Source organism: Hemiscyllium ocellatum, unplaced genomic scaffold (genome assembly GCF_020745735.1).
Source record: "Hemiscyllium ocellatum isolate sHemOce1 unplaced genomic scaffold, sHemOce1.pat.X.cur. scaffold_696_pat_ctg1, whole genome shotgun sequence".
In the NCBI taxonomy this organism is placed as follows: Eukaryota; Metazoa; Chordata; class Chondrichthyes; order Orectolobiformes; family Hemiscylliidae; genus Hemiscyllium; species Hemiscyllium ocellatum.
The window spans coordinates 194,805-212,242 of NW_026869178.1; the positions used below are offsets into that span (position 1 = coordinate 194,805).

Below are 17,438 nucleotides of genomic sequence, written 5' to 3' on the forward strand. Positions count from 1 at the left end.
CACGCACCGACCCCCTCTCACACACACGCACCGACCTCCCCTCACACACACGCACCGACCTCCTCTCACGCACACACGCACCGACCTCCTCTCACGCACACACGCACCGACCTCCTCTCACGCACACACGCACCGACCTCCTCTCACACACACACACACGCACCGACCTCCTCTCTCACACACACACACGCACCGACCTCCTCTCACGCACACGCACCGACCTCCCCTCACACACACGCACCAACCTCTCGCACACACGGACCGACCTCCTCTCACGCACACGGACCGACCTCCTCTCACGCACACGCACCGACCTCCTCTCACGCACACACGCACCGACCTCCTCTCACGCACACACGCACCGACCTCCTCTCACACACACACACACGCACCGACCTCCTCTCACACACACACACACGCACCGACCTCCTCTCACGCACACGCACCGACCTCCTCTCACGCACACGCACCGACCTCCTCTCATCCACACGCACCGACCTCCTCTCTCTCACACACACGCACCGACCTCCTCTCACACACACACACACGCATCGACCTCCTCTCACACACACGCACACGCACCGACCTCCTCTCACGCACACGCACCGACCTCCTCTCACGCACACGCACCGACCTCCTCACACGCACACGCACCGACCTCCTCTCTCACACGCACACGCACCGACCTCCTCTCTCTCACACACACGCACCGACCTCCCCTCACACACACGCACCGACCTCCTCTCATCCACACGCACCGACCTCCTCTCTCTCACACACACGCACCGACCCCCTCTCACACACACGCACCGACCTCCTCTCTCACACACACACGCACCGACCTCCCCTCACACACACGCACCGACCTCTCGCACACACGCACCGACCTCCTCTCACGCACACGGACCGACCTCCTCTCACGCACACACGCACCGACCTCCTCTCACACACACGCACACGCACCGACCTCCTCTCACGCACACGCACCGACCTCCTCTCACGCACACGCACCGACCTCCTCTCTCACACACACACGCACCGACCTCCTCTCTCTCTCACACACGCACCGACCTCCCCTCACACACACGCACCGACCTCCTCTCATCCACACGCACCGACCTCCTCTCTCTCACACACACGCACCGACCCCCTCTCACACACACGCACCGACCTCCCCTCACACACACGCACCGACCTCCCCTCACACACACGCACCGACCTCCTCTCTCTCACACACACGCACCGACCTCCTCTCTCTCACACACACGCACCGACCTCCCCTCACACACACGCACCGACCTCCCCTCACACACACGCACCGACCTCCTCTCTCTCACACACACGCACCGACCTCCTCTCTCTCACACACACGCACCGACCTCCTCTCTCTCACACACACGCACCGACCTCCCCTCACACACACGCACCAACCTCTCGCACACACGCACCGACCTCCTCTCACGCACACGGACCGACCTCCTCTCACGCACACGCACCGACCTCCTCTCACGCACACACGCACCGACCTCCTCTCGCACTCGCACACACGCACCGACCTCCTCTCGCACACACGCACCGACCTCCACTCGCACACACGCACCGACCTCCACTCGCACACACGCACCGACCTCCACTCGCACACACGCACCGACCTCCCCTCACACTCGCACACACGCACCGACCTCCTCTCACACACACGCACCGACCTCCTCTCACACACACGCACCGACCTCCTCTCGCACACACGCACCGACCTCCTCTCGCACACACGCACCGACCTCCTCTCACACTCACGCACACACGCACCGACCTCCTCTCACACACGCACCGACCTCCTCTCACACACACGCACTGACCTCCTCTCACACTCACGCACCGACCTCCTCTCACACTCACGCACCGACCTCCTCTCGCACACACGCACCGACCTCCTCTCGCACACACGCACCGACCTCCTCTCGCACTCGCACACACGCACCGACCTCCTCTCGCACACACGGACCGACCTCCTCTCACGCACACGCACCGACCTCCTCTCACGCACACGCACCGACCTCCTCTCACGCACACACGCACCGACCTCCTCTCACGCACACACGCACCGACCTCCTCTCACGCACACACGCACCGACCTCCTCTCACACACACACACACGCACCGACCTCCTCTCACACACACACACACGCACCGACCTCCTCTCACGCACACGCACCGACCTCCCCTCACACACACGCACCAACCTCTCGCACACACGGACCGACCTCCTCTCACGCACACGGACCGACCTCCTCTCACGCACACGGACCGACCTCCTCTCACGCACACGCACCGACCTCCTCTCACGCACACACGCACCGACCTCCTCTCACGCACACACGCACCGACCTCCTCTCACACACACACACACGCACCGACCTCCTCTCACACACACACACACGCACCGACCTCCTCTCACGCACACGCACCGACCTCCTCTCACGCACACGCACCGACCTCCTCTCACGCACACGCACCGACCTCCTCTCTCTCACACACACGCACCGACCTCCTCTCACACACACACACACGCATCGACCTCCTCTCACACACACGCACACGCACCGACCTCCTCTCACGCACACGCACCGACCTCCTCTCACGCACACGCACCGACCTCCTCACACGCACACGCACCGACCTCCTCTCTCACACGCACACGCACCGACCTCCTCTCTCTCACACACACGCACCGACCTCCCCTCACACACACGCACCGACCTCCTCTCATCCACACGCACCGACCTCCTCTCTCTCACACACACGCACCGACCCCCTCTCACACACACGCACCGACCTCCTCTCTCACACACACACGCACCGACCTCCCCTCACACACACGCACCGACCTCTCGCACACACGCACCGACCTCCTCTCACGCACACGGACCGACCTCCTCTCACGCACACACGCACCGACCTCCTCTCACACACACGCACACGCACCGACCTCCTCTCACGCACACGCACCGACCTCCTCTCACGCACACGCACCGACCTCCTCACACGCACACGCACCGACCTCCTCTCTCACACACACACGCACCGACCTCCTCTCTCTCACACACACGCACCGACCTCCCCTCACACACACGCACCGACCTCCTCTCATCCACACGCACCGACCTCCTCTCTCTCACACACACGCACCGACCCCCTCTCACACACACGCACCGACCTCCCCTCACACACACGCACCGACCTCCTCTCTCTCACACACACGCACCGACCTCCTCTCTCTCACACACACGCACCGACCTCCCCTCACACACACGCACCGACCTCCCCACACACACACGCACCGACCTCCTCTCTCTCACACACACGCACCGACCTCCTCTCTCTCACACACACGCACCGACCTCCTCTCTCTCACACACACGCACCGACCTCCCCTCACACACACGCACCAACCTCTCGCACACACGCACCGACCTCCTCTCACGCACACGGACCGACCTCCTCTCACACACACGCACCGACCTCCTCTCACGCACACACGCACCGACCTCCTCTCGCACTCGCACACACGCACCGACCTCCTCTCGCACACACGCACCGACCTCCACTCGCACACACGCACCGACCTCCACTCGCACACACGCACCGACCTCCACTCGCACACACGCACCGACCTCCCCTCACACTCGCACACACGCACCGACCTCCTCTCACACACGCGCACCGACCTCCTCTCACACACACGCACCGACCTCCTCTCGCACACACGCACCGACCTCCTCTCGCACACACGCACCGACCTCCTCTCACACTCACGCACACACGCACCGACCTCCTCTCACACACACGCACCGACCTCCTCTCACACTCGCACACACGCACCGACCTCCTCTCACACTCACGCACCGACCTCCACTCGCACACACGCACCGATCTCCTCTCGCACACACGCACCGACCTCCTCTCGCACACACGCACCGACCTCCTCTCGCACACACGCACCGACCTCCTCTCACACTCGCACACACGCACCGACCTCCACTCGCACACACGCACCGACCTCCTCTCTCACACACGCACCGACCTCCTCTCTCACACACGCACCGACCTCCTCTCTCACACACGCACCGACCTCCTCTCTCACACACGCACACGCACCGACCTCCTCTCACACACGCACCGACCTCCTCTCACACACACGCACTGACCTCCTCTCACACTCACGCACCGACCTCCTCTCACACTCACGCACCGACCTCCTCTCGCACACACGCACCGACCTCCTCTCGCACACACGCACCGACCTCCTCTCGCTCTCGCACACACGCACCGACCTCCTCTCGCACTCGCACACACGCACCGACCTCCTCTCGCACACACGCACCGACCTCCACTCGCACACACGCACCGACCTCCTCTCACACTCGCACACACGCACCGACCTCCACTCGCACACACGCACCGACCTCCACTCGCACACACGCACCGACCTCCACTCGCACACACGCACCGACCTCCCCTCACACTCGCACACACGCACCGACCTCCTCTCACACACGCGCACCGACCTCCTCTCACACACACGCACCGACCTCCTCTCGCACACACGCACCGACCTCCTCTCGCACACACGCACCGACCTCCTCTCACACTCACGCACACACGCACCGACCTCCTCTCACACACACGCACCGACCTCCTCTCACACTCGCACACACGCACCGACCTCCACTCGCACACACGCACCGACCTCCACTCGCACACACGCACCGATCTCCTCTCGCACACACGCACCGACCTCCCCTCACACTCGCACACACGCACCGACCTCCTCTCTCACACACGCACCGACCTCCCCTCACACACGCACCGATCTCCTCTCGCACACGCGCACCGACCTCTCGCACACACGCACCGACCTCCTCTCTCACACACGCACCGACCTCCTCTCTCACACACGCACTGACCTCCTCTCTCACACACGCACCGACCTCCTCTCACACACACGCACCGACCTCCTCTCACACACACGCACCGACCTCCTCTCGCACACGCGCACCGACCTCCTCTCGCACACACGCACCGACCTCCTCTCGCACACACGCACCGACCTCCTCTCGCACACACGCACCGACCTCCTCTCACACTCGCACACACGCACCGACCTCCTCTCACACTCACGCACCGACCTCCTCTCACACTCACGCACCGACCTCCTCTCTCACACACGCACCGACCTCCTCTCTCACACACGCACCGACCTCCTCTCTCACACACGCACCGACCTCCTCTCTCACACACGCACCGACCTCCTCTCTCACACACGCACCGACCTCCTCTCACACTCACGCACCGACCTCCTCTCGCACACACGCACCGACCTCCTCTCGCACACACGCCCCGACCTCCTCTCGCACACACGCCCCGACCTCCTCTCGCACACACGCCCCGACCTCCTCTCTCACACACGCCCCGACCTCCTCTCTCACACACGCCCCGACCTCCTCTCTCACACACGCCCCGACCTCCTCTCGCACACACGCCCCGACCTCCTCTCGCACACACGCCCCGACCTCCTCTCGCACACGCCCCGACCTCCTCTCTCACACACGCACCGACCTCCTCTCTCACACACGCACCGACCTCCTCTCACACTCGCACACACGCACCGACCTCCTCTCGCACACACGCACCGACCTCCTCTCGCACACACGCACCGACCTCCACTCGCACACACGCACCAACCTCCTCTCTCACACACGCACCGACCTCCTCTCACACACGCACCGATCTCCTCTCGCACACGCGCCCCGACCTCCTCTCTCACACACGCCCCGACCTCCTCTCTCACACACGCCCCGACCTCCTCTCGCACACACGCCCCGACCTCCTCTCTCACACACGCCCCGACCTCCTCTCTCACACACGCACCGACCTCCTCTCTCACACACGCCCCGACCTCCTCTCGCACACACGCCCCGACCTCCTCTCGCACACACGCCCCGACCTCCTCTCGCACACGCCCCGACCTCCTCTCTCACACACGCACCGACCTCCTCTCTCACACACGCACCGACCTCCTCTCACACTCGCACACACGCACCGACCTCCTCTCGCACACACGCACCGACCTCCTCTCGCACACACGCACCGACCTCCACTCGCACACACGCACCAACCTCCTCTCTCACACACGCACCGATCTCCTCTCGCACACGCGCCCCGACCTCCTCTCTCACACACGCCCCGACCTCCTCTCTCACACACGCCCCGACCTCCTCTCGCACACACGCCCCGACCTCCTCTCGCACACACGCCCCGACCTCCTCTCGCACACACGCACCGACCTCCTCTCTCACACGCACCGACCTCCTCTCTCACACACGCACCGACCTCCTCTCGCACACACGCTCCGACCTCCTCTCGCACTCGCACACACGCTCCGACCTCCTCTCGCACACACGCACCGACCTCCACTCGCACACACGCACCGACCTCCACTCGCACACACGCACCGACCTCCTCTCACACACGCACCGACCTCCTCTCACACACGCACACACGCACCGACCTCCTCTCGCACACGCCCCGACCTCCTCTCTCACACACGCCCCGACCTCCTCTCTCACACACGCCCCGACCTCCTCTCGCACACACGCCCCGACCTCCTCTCGCACACACGCCCCGACCTCCTCTCGCACACACGCACCGACCTCCTCTCTCACACGCACCGACCTCCTCTCTCACACACGCACCGACCTCCTCTCGCACACACGCTCCGACCTCCTCTCGCACTCGCACACACGCTCCGACCTCCTCTCGCACACACGCACCGACCTCCACTCGCACACACGCACCGACCTCCACTCGCACACACGCACCGACCTCCTCTCACACACGCACCGACCTCCTCTCACACACGCACACACGCACCGACCTCCTCTCGCACACGCACCGACCTCCTCTCTCACACACGCACCGACCTCCTCTCACACACACGCACCGACCTCCTCTCGCACACACGCACCGACCTCCTCTGACACTCGCACACACGCACCGACCTCCTCTCGCACACACGCACCGACCTCCTCGCACACACGCACCGACCTCCTCTGACACTCGCACACACGCACCGACCTCCTCTCACACACGCACACACGCACCGACCTCCTCTCGCACACGCACCGACCTCCTCTCTCACACACGCACCGACCTCCTCTCACACACACGCACCGACCTCCTCTCGCACACACGCACCGACCTCCTCTCACACTCGCCCACACGCACCGACCTCCTCTCACACACGCACACACGCACCGACCTCCTCTCTCACACACGCACCGACCTCCTCTCACACACACGCACCGACCTCCTCTCGCACACACGCACCGACCTCCTCTGACACTCGCACACACGCACCGACCTCCTCTCGCACACACGCACCGACCTCCTCTCGCACACACACGCACCGACCTCCTCTCGCACACACACGCACCGACCTCCTCTCGCACACACGCTCCGACCTCCTCTCACACTCGCACACACGCACCGACCTCCTCTCGCACACACGCACCGACCTCCTCTCACACTCGCACACACGCACCGACCTCCTCTCACACACACGCACCGACCTCCACTCGCACACACGCACCGACCTTCTCTCTCACACACGCACCAACCTCCTCTCACACACGCGCACCGACCTCCTCTCACACTCGCACACACGCACCGACCTCCTCTCACACACACGCACCGACCTCCACTCGCACACACGCACCGACCTCCTCTCTCACACACGCACCGACCTCCTCTCACACACGCGCACCGACCTCTCGCACACACGCACCGACCTCCTCTCTCACACACGCACCTACCTCCTCTCGCACACACGCACCGACCTCCTCTCGCACACACGCACCGACCTCCTCTGACACTCGCACACACGCACCGACCTCCTCTCGCACACACGCACCGACCTCCTCTCGCACACACACGCACCGACCTCCTCTCGCACACACACGCACCGACCTCCTCTCGCACACACGCTCCGACCTCCTCTCACACTCGCACACACGCACCGACCTCCTCTCACACAAACGCACCGACCTCCTCTCGCACACACGCACCGACCTCCTCTCACACTCGCACACACGCACCGACCTCCTCTCACACACACGCACCGACCTCCACTCGCACACACGCACCGACCTTCTCTCTCACACACGCACCAACCTCCTCTCACACACGCGCACCGACCTCCTCTCACACTCGCACACACGCACCGACCTCCTCTCACACACACGCACCGACCTCCACTCGCACACACGCACCGACCTCCTCTCTCACACACGCACCGACCTCCTCTCACACACGCGCACCGACCTCTCGCACACACGCACCGACCTCCTCTCTCACACACGCACCTACCTCCTCTCGCACACACGCACCGACCTCCTCTCGCACACACGCACCGACCTCCTCTCGCACACACACGCACCGACCTCCTCTCGCACACACGCTCCGACCTCCTCTCACACTCGCACACACGCACCGACCTCCTCTCACACAAACGCACCGACCTCCTCTCGCACACACGCACCGACCTCCTCTCGCACACACGCACCGACCTCCACTCGCACACACGCACCGACCTTCTCTCTCACACACGCACCAACCTCCTCTCACACACGCGCACCGACCTCCTCTCACACTCGCACACACGCACCGACCTCCTCTCACACACACGCACCGACCTCCACTCGCACACACGCACCGACCTCCTCTCTCACACACGCACCGACCTCCTCTCGCACACACGCACCGACCTCCTCTCGCACACACGCACCGACCTCCTCTCGCACACACGCTCCGACCTCCTCTCACACTCGCACACACGCACCGACCTCCTCTCACACAAACGCACCGACCTCCTCTCGCACACACGCACCGACCTCCTCTCACACACACGCACCGACCTCCACTCGCACACACGCACCGACCTTCTCTCTCACACACGCACCAACCTCCTCTCACACACGCGCACCGACCTCCTCTCACACTCGCACACACGCACCGACCTCCTCTCTCACACACGCACCGACCTCCACTCGCACACACGCACCGACCTCCTCTCTCACACACGCACCGACCTCCTCTCACACACGCGCACCGACCTCTCGCACACACGCACCGACCTCCTCTCTCACACACGCACCGACCTCCTCTCGCACACACGCACCGACCTCCTCTCGCACACACGCACCGACCTCCTCTCGCACACACGCACCGACCTCCTCTCGCACTCGCACACACGCACCGACCTCCTCTCGCACACACGCACCGACCTCCTCTCACACTCGCACACACACACCGACCTCCTCTCACACACACGCACCGACCTCCTCTCGCACACACGCACCGACCTCCTCTCTCACACACGCACCGACCTCCTCTCGCACTCGCACACACGCACCGACCTCCTCTCGCACACACGCGCCGACCTCCTCTCGCACACATGCACCGACGTCCTCTCGCACTCGCACACACGCACCGACCTCCTCTCGCACACACGCACCGACCTCCTCTCACACTCGCACACACACACCGACCTCCTCTCACACACACGCACCGACCTCCTCTCGCACACACGCACCGACCTCCTCTCTCACACACGCACCGACCTCCTCTCGCACTCGCACACACGCACCGACCTCCTCTCGCACACACGCGCCGACCTCCTCTCGCACACATGCACCGACGTCCTCTCACACTCGCACACACGCACCGACCTCCTCTCTCACACATGCACCGACCTCCTCTCACACACACGCACCGACCTCCTCTCGCACACACGCACCGACCTCCTCTGACACTCGCACACACGCACCGACCTCCTCTCACACACACGCATACGCACCGACCTCCTCTCACACACACGCACCGACCTCTCGCACACACGCACCGACCTCCTCTCGCACACACGCACCGACCTCCTCTGACACTCGCACACACGCACCGACCTCCTCTCGCACACACGCACCGACCTCCTCTCGCACACACACGCACCGACCTCCTCTCGCACACACGCTCCGACCTCCTCTCACACTCGCACACACGCACCGACCTCCTCTCACACACACGCACCGACCTCCTCTCGCACACACGCACCGACCTCCTCTCACACTCGCACACACGCACCGACCTCCTCTCACACACACGCACCGACCTCCACTCGCACACACGCACCGACCTTCTCTCTCACACACGCACCAACCTCCTCTCACACACGCGCACCGACCTCCTCTCACACTCGCACACACGCACCGACCTCCTCTCACACACACGCACCGACCTCCACTCGCACACACGCACCGACCTCCTCTCTCACACACGCACCGACCTCCTCTCACACACGCGCACCGACCTCCTCTCACACTCGCACACACGCACCGACCTCCTCTCACACACACGCACCGACCTCCACTCGCACACACGCACCGACCTCCTCTCTCACACACGCACCGACCTCCTCTCACACACGCGCACCGACCTCTCGCACACACGCACCGACCTCCTCTCTCACACACGCACCTACCTCCTCTCGCACACACGCACCGACCTCCTCTCGCACACACGCACCGACCTCCTCTCGCACACACGCACCGACCTCCTCTCGCACACACGCACCGACCTCCTCTCGCACACACGCACCGACCTCCTCTCTCACACACGCACCGACCTCCTCTCGCACTCGCACACACGCGCCGACCTCCTCTCGCACACATGCACCGACGTCCTCTCACACTCGCACACACGCACCGACCTCCTCTCTCACACACGCACCGACCTCCTCTCACACACACGCACCGACCTCCTCTCGCACACACGCACCGACCTCCTCTGACACTCGCACACACGCACCGACCTCCTCTCACACACACGCATACGCACCGACCTCCTCTCACACACACGCACCGACCTCCTCTCACACTCGCACACACGCACCGACCTCCTCTCACACACACGCACCGACCTCCTCTCACACACACACACGCACCGACCTCCTCTCGCACACACACACCGACCTCCTCTCGCACACACGCACCGACCTCCTCTCGCACACACGCACCGACCTCCTCTCGCACACTCTCACGCACACACTCAATCGCATTCCCGTTGGCATGCAAGTCGGGGAGGGAGATGGCGTGTAAGACCCAGAGGGGGAGACGGGGATAGAGGGGGAACGGGATAAAGACCCAGAGGGGGGAGACGAGGATAGAGCAGTGGATGCGGATTACCTCGGAACGTTCAGGTGGGAGGCACTCTGAGGGAACACGGGAGGGGCCTGGTTTGCAGGGGGGAGAGAGGCGGTGTGGGGTGATGGACAGGCCTCACCCCCGGTCCTGTCCCCGGGAATGGGGAGCGGGGGCTGGTGGGGCGTGTGGGCAGGTGACGAGCCTTCCCAGTGAATCCTGCGTGGGCCTGACCTGTCCCCCCCTGCTGTGCCCACAGCCCGGAGATCGAGGCTCCGTACGCGACGGTGGAGGATAAGGAGCGCCTGTTTGACCTGTACCAGGAGCTGTACGGCAAGGTCCACAGCTGCACGCGGCCCCTGCGGCTCATCTACCACGTGGCGGAGCGCGAGACCCTGCTGGCTTGGGTAGGTGCGGCTCCTTCCCCACCTCCCCCCCCCCCCCCCCCCCCCCCCCCCCCACTGCTGCCCGCCTCCACTCCCCGGGAGGGCAGCGGGAGCGCCGGGAGGGGGCCCACGCCGATCCGAGAACGCGGTGACTCCTTCCCCCCCCCACGGGAGGGTGAATATTCGGGTAAGGAGGGCTGGGCTCAGTGGGACGGTCGCTGAGGGGAAGGCAGGAGGGGCGTCCGAGAAACCGCGCTTGTCCCTGAGCCCCCCTCCGTTCCTCCTCGTCGGTCACTTTGCGAGGTGCGGCGGCTTTTCCCTCCCGCCTCGCCATTCCCGGCCTTGGACCGGAGTCTCCCGGCCGGTCCCCTGTCGAGCGTATTGCTCCCGACGGGAAGGGATCCTGACCCCCCCCCCACACCTGCAGCGCCCGGAATCCAACTTGCGACCGCGGAACATTCCGGTTCACTCCGGGCTGGCTCAGCAGCGGTTATCGCCGCTGCCTCACGGCGCCAGGGTCCCAGGTTCGATCCCAGCCTCGGGGTGACTGTCTGGGTGGGGTTTGCATGTTCTCCCCGTGTCTGCGTGGGTTTCCTCCCACAGTCCAAAGATGTGCAGGTTAGGGTGGATTGGCCGTGCTAAATTGTCCCCGTAGTGCCCAGGGATGTGCGGGTTAGGGTGGGATTGGCCGTGCTTGATCACATGCCCATGTTAGAGTTGCCCGATGTGAGGGGATGTCCAGCAGTTCCCACACCCCACAGCAGCAACGCATCACCTCTTCTGCCAACCTCTCCCCTTGCCCTCCCCCGTCTTGTTTCAGCAATCTACCCCCTTAGAGTTTTCACTCACAGGGGTAAAAAGCAATCACGCGCTTGTGCCCTGTGAATCAGTTGGGCGGGAGAGGAACGTGTGGAGAAATAGAGAGGGCAGATTATAAACCCTCCCTTTACTTTCAAGACTTCGAGTGCCTTTCAATCCTTTTAGTGCAGGGAACGCAATCAGAGACCTGTCTCCCTCCTGCTGCCCAGCCCCCGCAGTCACTCCCCCCCCCCCCCCCCCCCCCCCCCCCCTCCAGCTCACTCACCCAGGCCACATTCCCTTCCGCTCGGTTGCGCTGAGTTGACGATGTATATATGCTCCCGGGTCACTTTGGTGGCACTGAGCACACAAGGTTAACTGGAAATGGCCGACTCGGTATAAAACCCACGCGGGTGGCCTGTTGGCTCCCGATGCTTCCTGCTCTGCAGCCTCTGGGAGTTGTGATGCTCTCTGCAGTCGAACAGCTCGCTGGTGTTGGGGGGAGGGGGTGGTCATTTTGTGTTTGTGTGGATTGTAATCCCAGTCGTTGTTTTTTCTCCCCGTCTCCCCCCTCCCCCTCGCTCCCCCCTTTTTCTCCCTCCCCCGTCCCACCCCCACCTCCTCTCTCTCCCCCCTCCCCTCTCTCTCTCTCTCTCTCTCCCTCTCTCCCCCTCCTCTCTCTCTCTCCCTCTCCCCCCTCTCTCTCTCTCTCACACACACATGCACACTCTCCCCCCCACCCCCCCACTCTCTCTCTCCCCCCCCTCCCCCAGGTGACGGGGCGGTTTGAGCTGTATACCTGTTTGAGCCCACTGGTGACCAAGTCGGCTGCCATCTGCCTGGTGACCCAGCTGCTGCGGTGGGTGCGGAAGGTGGAGAGCCAGCTGTTCATCTACTCCCCGGCCAAATACTGCACCACCCCCAGCCCGCGCCGCGGCTCCCGGGGAGGGGGGACAGACACCACACAGCCAGCTCCCAACGGGCTCCCCTCCCCACTCTGAGGGGGCACTGGGGACCCTCAGCCCCAGGTTTGCCCCCCTCCCTGGTTGTGTTTACCCCCACCCATGACTGTCTGAGGGAGGGGGGCAAACCTGGGGGTCTGTTTACCCCCCCCCTCTAACCCCCCCCTCCCTCGGGGAGTCAATGAGGGTCTGCTCCCCCCACCCCTCCCGGATTCCCTGAGGGGGTGGTTGGGGTGGAACCAGGGGTCTGTTTACCCCCTCACCATGATTCCCTGAGGAGGGGGTCAGTGGGGGGGTAATGTACAAAGTGTCTTAGGGTGAGGTGGGGGTCAGAATGTGGACATCCCAACTTTGGTCACCGTGCCGCCATGTTGAGGGGGAGAGTGGGCGGGGTCTGGGCGTCGGTGCTGAGGGGGGGGGGTGCTGTCTGTTTAATAAATTCACACTCGGTTCCAGAGTTGGCGTCTGCTTTGTAAAGGGGAGGGGGGGGAATTCAGCCCCTCCCTCCCTCCCTCCTCCAGCCTGTTACACAGCAACACCAGGCCATTCAGCCCCTCCTCCGGCCCTTTCCCAGTTTCTAGAACCACTCTGGATGGAGGGCTGGGAGAGACGGGCGCCCAGTCTGTCGGTGACACGGCGATGGCTCGGAGAGTGAGTCGCGCGGAGGAGCTGACCGGGTTCGGGGGAGGTCGAGGTGAGCGGGCAGAGATGGGCAAAGTCTGAAGTCCTCCCTGCCCGTTCTGAAGCGCGCTGCCTTGCGGGTTAAGCTGGCAAGCAGGAGAGCTGGTAGGATGAATCAGCAGGGGAACTTGACACGTGGGGCGGCCAGGAAAGATGGCCGCTCCAGTCACCTGACCGGACGGGAACGGGACAGGAATAGGCCCTTTGGCCGCTGAGTCGAACGTGGGACCAAGGTAAGCATGCAGGTACAGCAGGTAGTGAAGAAGGCTAATAGCATGCTGGCCTTCATAACAAGAGGGATTGAGTATAGAAGCAAAGAGGTGCTTCTGCAGCTGTACAGGGCCCTGGTGAGACCACACCTGGAGTACTGTGTGCAGTTCTGGTCTCCAAATCTGAGGAGGGACATTCTGGCTACTGAGGGAGTGCAGCGTAGGTTCACGAGGTCAACTCCCGGAATGGCGGGACTATCATATGTTGAAAGACTGGAGCGACTGGGCTTGTATACCCTTGAGTTGAGAAGACTGAGAGGGGATCTGTTTAATAATCTTATACGTCTCAAAGGATTGGACACTCTGGAGGCAGGAAACATGTTTCCGCTGATGGGCGAGTCCCGAACCAGAGGACACAGCTTAAAAATACGTGGTAGACCATTTAGGACAGAGATGAGGAGAAACGTCTTCACCCAGAGAGTGGTGGGTGTGTGGAATGCTCCACCCCAGAGGGCAGTGGAGGCCCAGTCTCTGGATTCATTTGGATAAGAGCTCTCAAAGATAGTGGGATCAAGGGTTATGGAGATAATCAGTATCCTGTTCCTGCCTTAAGGATAGTCAGCCATGATCATATTGAGTGGTGGTACAGGCTCGAAGGGCAGAACGGCCTACTCCTGCACCTACCCTCCTGCCCTCGGGCCCTGTCGCTCGCCTGACCACATTCTGACCTTTTAAGAGGCTTTGAGGCCCCAATCGTATCTGCCTCAGTCACCACCCTACCTCCCACAACCTCACCCCTCACCCCTCGTCTCCCTTCACCCACCTCCAGCCTTGAAACGCGTGCCCCCCCCCCCCCCGTTTGGACTCAGGGTTGACGGTAAGAACCATTTCCCCCCTCCCCCCCACCTACAATCTCGTCATTTTATAGACTCCTCTCACCCCTCCAGACGAAACGGCCTGAGTTTTCCCAGCCTCTGCTTTAAGGCCCGTGCCCTCGAACCCCGGTAAACCCACCGTCTCCTGACGCCCGCCCCCTCCCACCCCGCGTCCTTTCTGTGGAGCGGGGGCCCAGAATCGGACGCCATACCCTGAGTGCGGCCTAAACCAAATGTTGGACTCCATCTGCCAGATCTTCGGATGGAGACGCTTTCAGTGAGCGGGTGGGAGATACCTTCACCAAACCGAGTTTAACAACTCCCACGGTGGTCACAAAACCGATCTGCCATTTAGAAAGGTCCAGTATGGAAACAGACCCTTCGGTCCAACCCCGTCCAGATATCCCAACCCAATCTAGTCCCACCTGCCAGCACCCGGCCCATATCCCTCCAAACCCTTCCTATTCATATACCCATCCAGATGCCTCTTAAACGTTTAAGACATTTAAAGACCGTGCCTACTTGCCTGAGCGATGAACTCTGACCCCCCCAGATGCCGTTCCTTTAGTGTTTGAGCTCCCGACCGTGCAGCGCTTGTCCGGGTTAAACTCCCCCTGCCACCTCTCTGCCCAAATCTGCCTCCCATCTATCCCCCCTTGAGCAAACCTTCAGCGCTGTCCCCCCCCTTGATCTTTCGAGCGATAGAACAGGCCATACGGCCCTCGATGTTGCGCCCAGCCTGTGATCTAATGCAAGCCTATCCCCCCCCCCCCGACAAAAACCACCCATGTGCTGATCCAAGGAATGTTTAAAATCTTCCTTAACGTGACCGAGTTGACGACATTAGCAGGTAGGGCAATCCACGCCCTTACCGCTCTACGGGTAAAGAGACTGCCTCAAATTTGTCACCCTCGCAATTTGTAGTCATGGCCCCCCCTCATACAAAGCTGATATTCTCATCCTAGGAAACCAGCCTCTCCCTGTCCACCAGACCTAACCCTTTGATCACCTTGGATGGCTCTATCAAATCCCCTTTTCAGCTTCTATCCACCTGAGATCCCGTGCAAAAACTATGGCGGTATGGCATTGAGGGTTAGTTGGAGGTTTGGATTAGGAATTGGCTGGCTGGAAGGAGACAGAGGGTAGTAGTTGATGGTAAAGGTTCATCTTGGAGCGCAGTTACTAGCGGTGTTCCACAAGGATCTGTTTTGGGACCATTGTCATTTTTATCAAACAGCAATGACCCTGGAGGAGGGGCTGGAAGGTAGGGTGAGCAAGTTTTCAGATGACACGAAAGTCGGTGGAGTTGTTGACAGTGAGGAAGGATGTGGCAGGTTACAGCGGGATATAGATAAGCTGCAGAGCTGGGCTGAGAGGTGGCAAATGGAGTTCAATGTAGCGAAGTGTGAAGTGATTCACTTTGGTAAGAGTAACAAGAAGATGGAGTACTGGGCTAATGGTAGGCTACTTGGTAGTGTGGATGAGCAGAGGGATCTTGGTGTCCATGTACACAGATCTCTGAAAGTTGCCACCCAGGTAAATAGTGCTGTGAGGAAGGCATATGGCGTACTGGCTTTTATTGGTAGAGGAATTGAGTTCCGGAGTCCTGAGGTCATGTTGCAGTTGTATAAGACTCTGGTGCGGCCGCATCTGGAGTATTGTGTGCAGTTTTGGTCGCCATACTATAGGAAGGATGTGGAGGCACTGGAACGGGTGCAGAGGAGGTTTACCAGGATGTTGCCTGGTATGGTAGGAAGATCGTATGAGGAAAGGCTGAGGCACTTGGGGCTGTTCTCATTGGAGAAAAGAAGGTTTTAGGGGTGACTTGATAGAGGTGTACAAGATGATTCGGGGTTTAGATAGGGTTGACCATGAGAACCTTTTTCCACGTATGGAGTCAGATATTACGAGGGGGGCATAGCTTTAAATTAAGGGGAGGTAGGTATAGGACAGATGTTAGGGGTAGATTCTTTACTCAGCGAGTCGTGAGTTCATGGAATGCCCTGCCAGTAGCAGTGGTGGGCTCTCCCTATTTATGGGCATTTAAACGGGCATTGGATAGGCATATGGAGGATAGTGGGCTAGTGTAGGTTAGGTGGGCTTGGATCGGCGCAACATCGAGGGCCGAAGGGCCTGTCCTGCGCTGTATTGTTCTCTGTTCTAACCCAAATCTGTCAGCCCTTCCTCATCAGACCTTCCCTCCAGACCTGGCAACATCCCGGGAAATCCCCTCTTGCACCTTTTTCCCCCGAAGCTGCCGCATCCTTGCTGTCGGTTT

General features: G+C 62.2%; 1 protein-coding gene across 5 annotated transcripts in view; it reads left to right on the top strand.

Annotated features, from left to right (window-relative positions):
* LOC132814147 (vacuolar fusion protein MON1 homolog B-like) overlaps positions 1 to 13,772 on the top strand; it is a 56,606-nt gene extending 42,834 nt beyond the window's left edge. For 4 of the 5 annotated variants that reach the window (XM_060823387.1, XM_060823383.1, XM_060823385.1 and 1 more), the window contains exons 6-7: positions 11,509 to 11,656; positions 13,207 to 13,772. In XM_060823387.1, the coding sequence (XP_060679370.1) occupies positions 11,509 to 11,656; positions 13,207 to 13,434 (376 nt within the window). In that variant the 3' untranslated portion in view covers positions 13,435 to 13,772. The remainder of the gene's footprint in view (positions 1 to 11,508; positions 11,657 to 13,206) is intronic. The other variant, XM_060823386.1, reaches the window with a different exon arrangement.
* Positions 13,773 to 17,438: the final 3,666 nt, after the last annotated feature.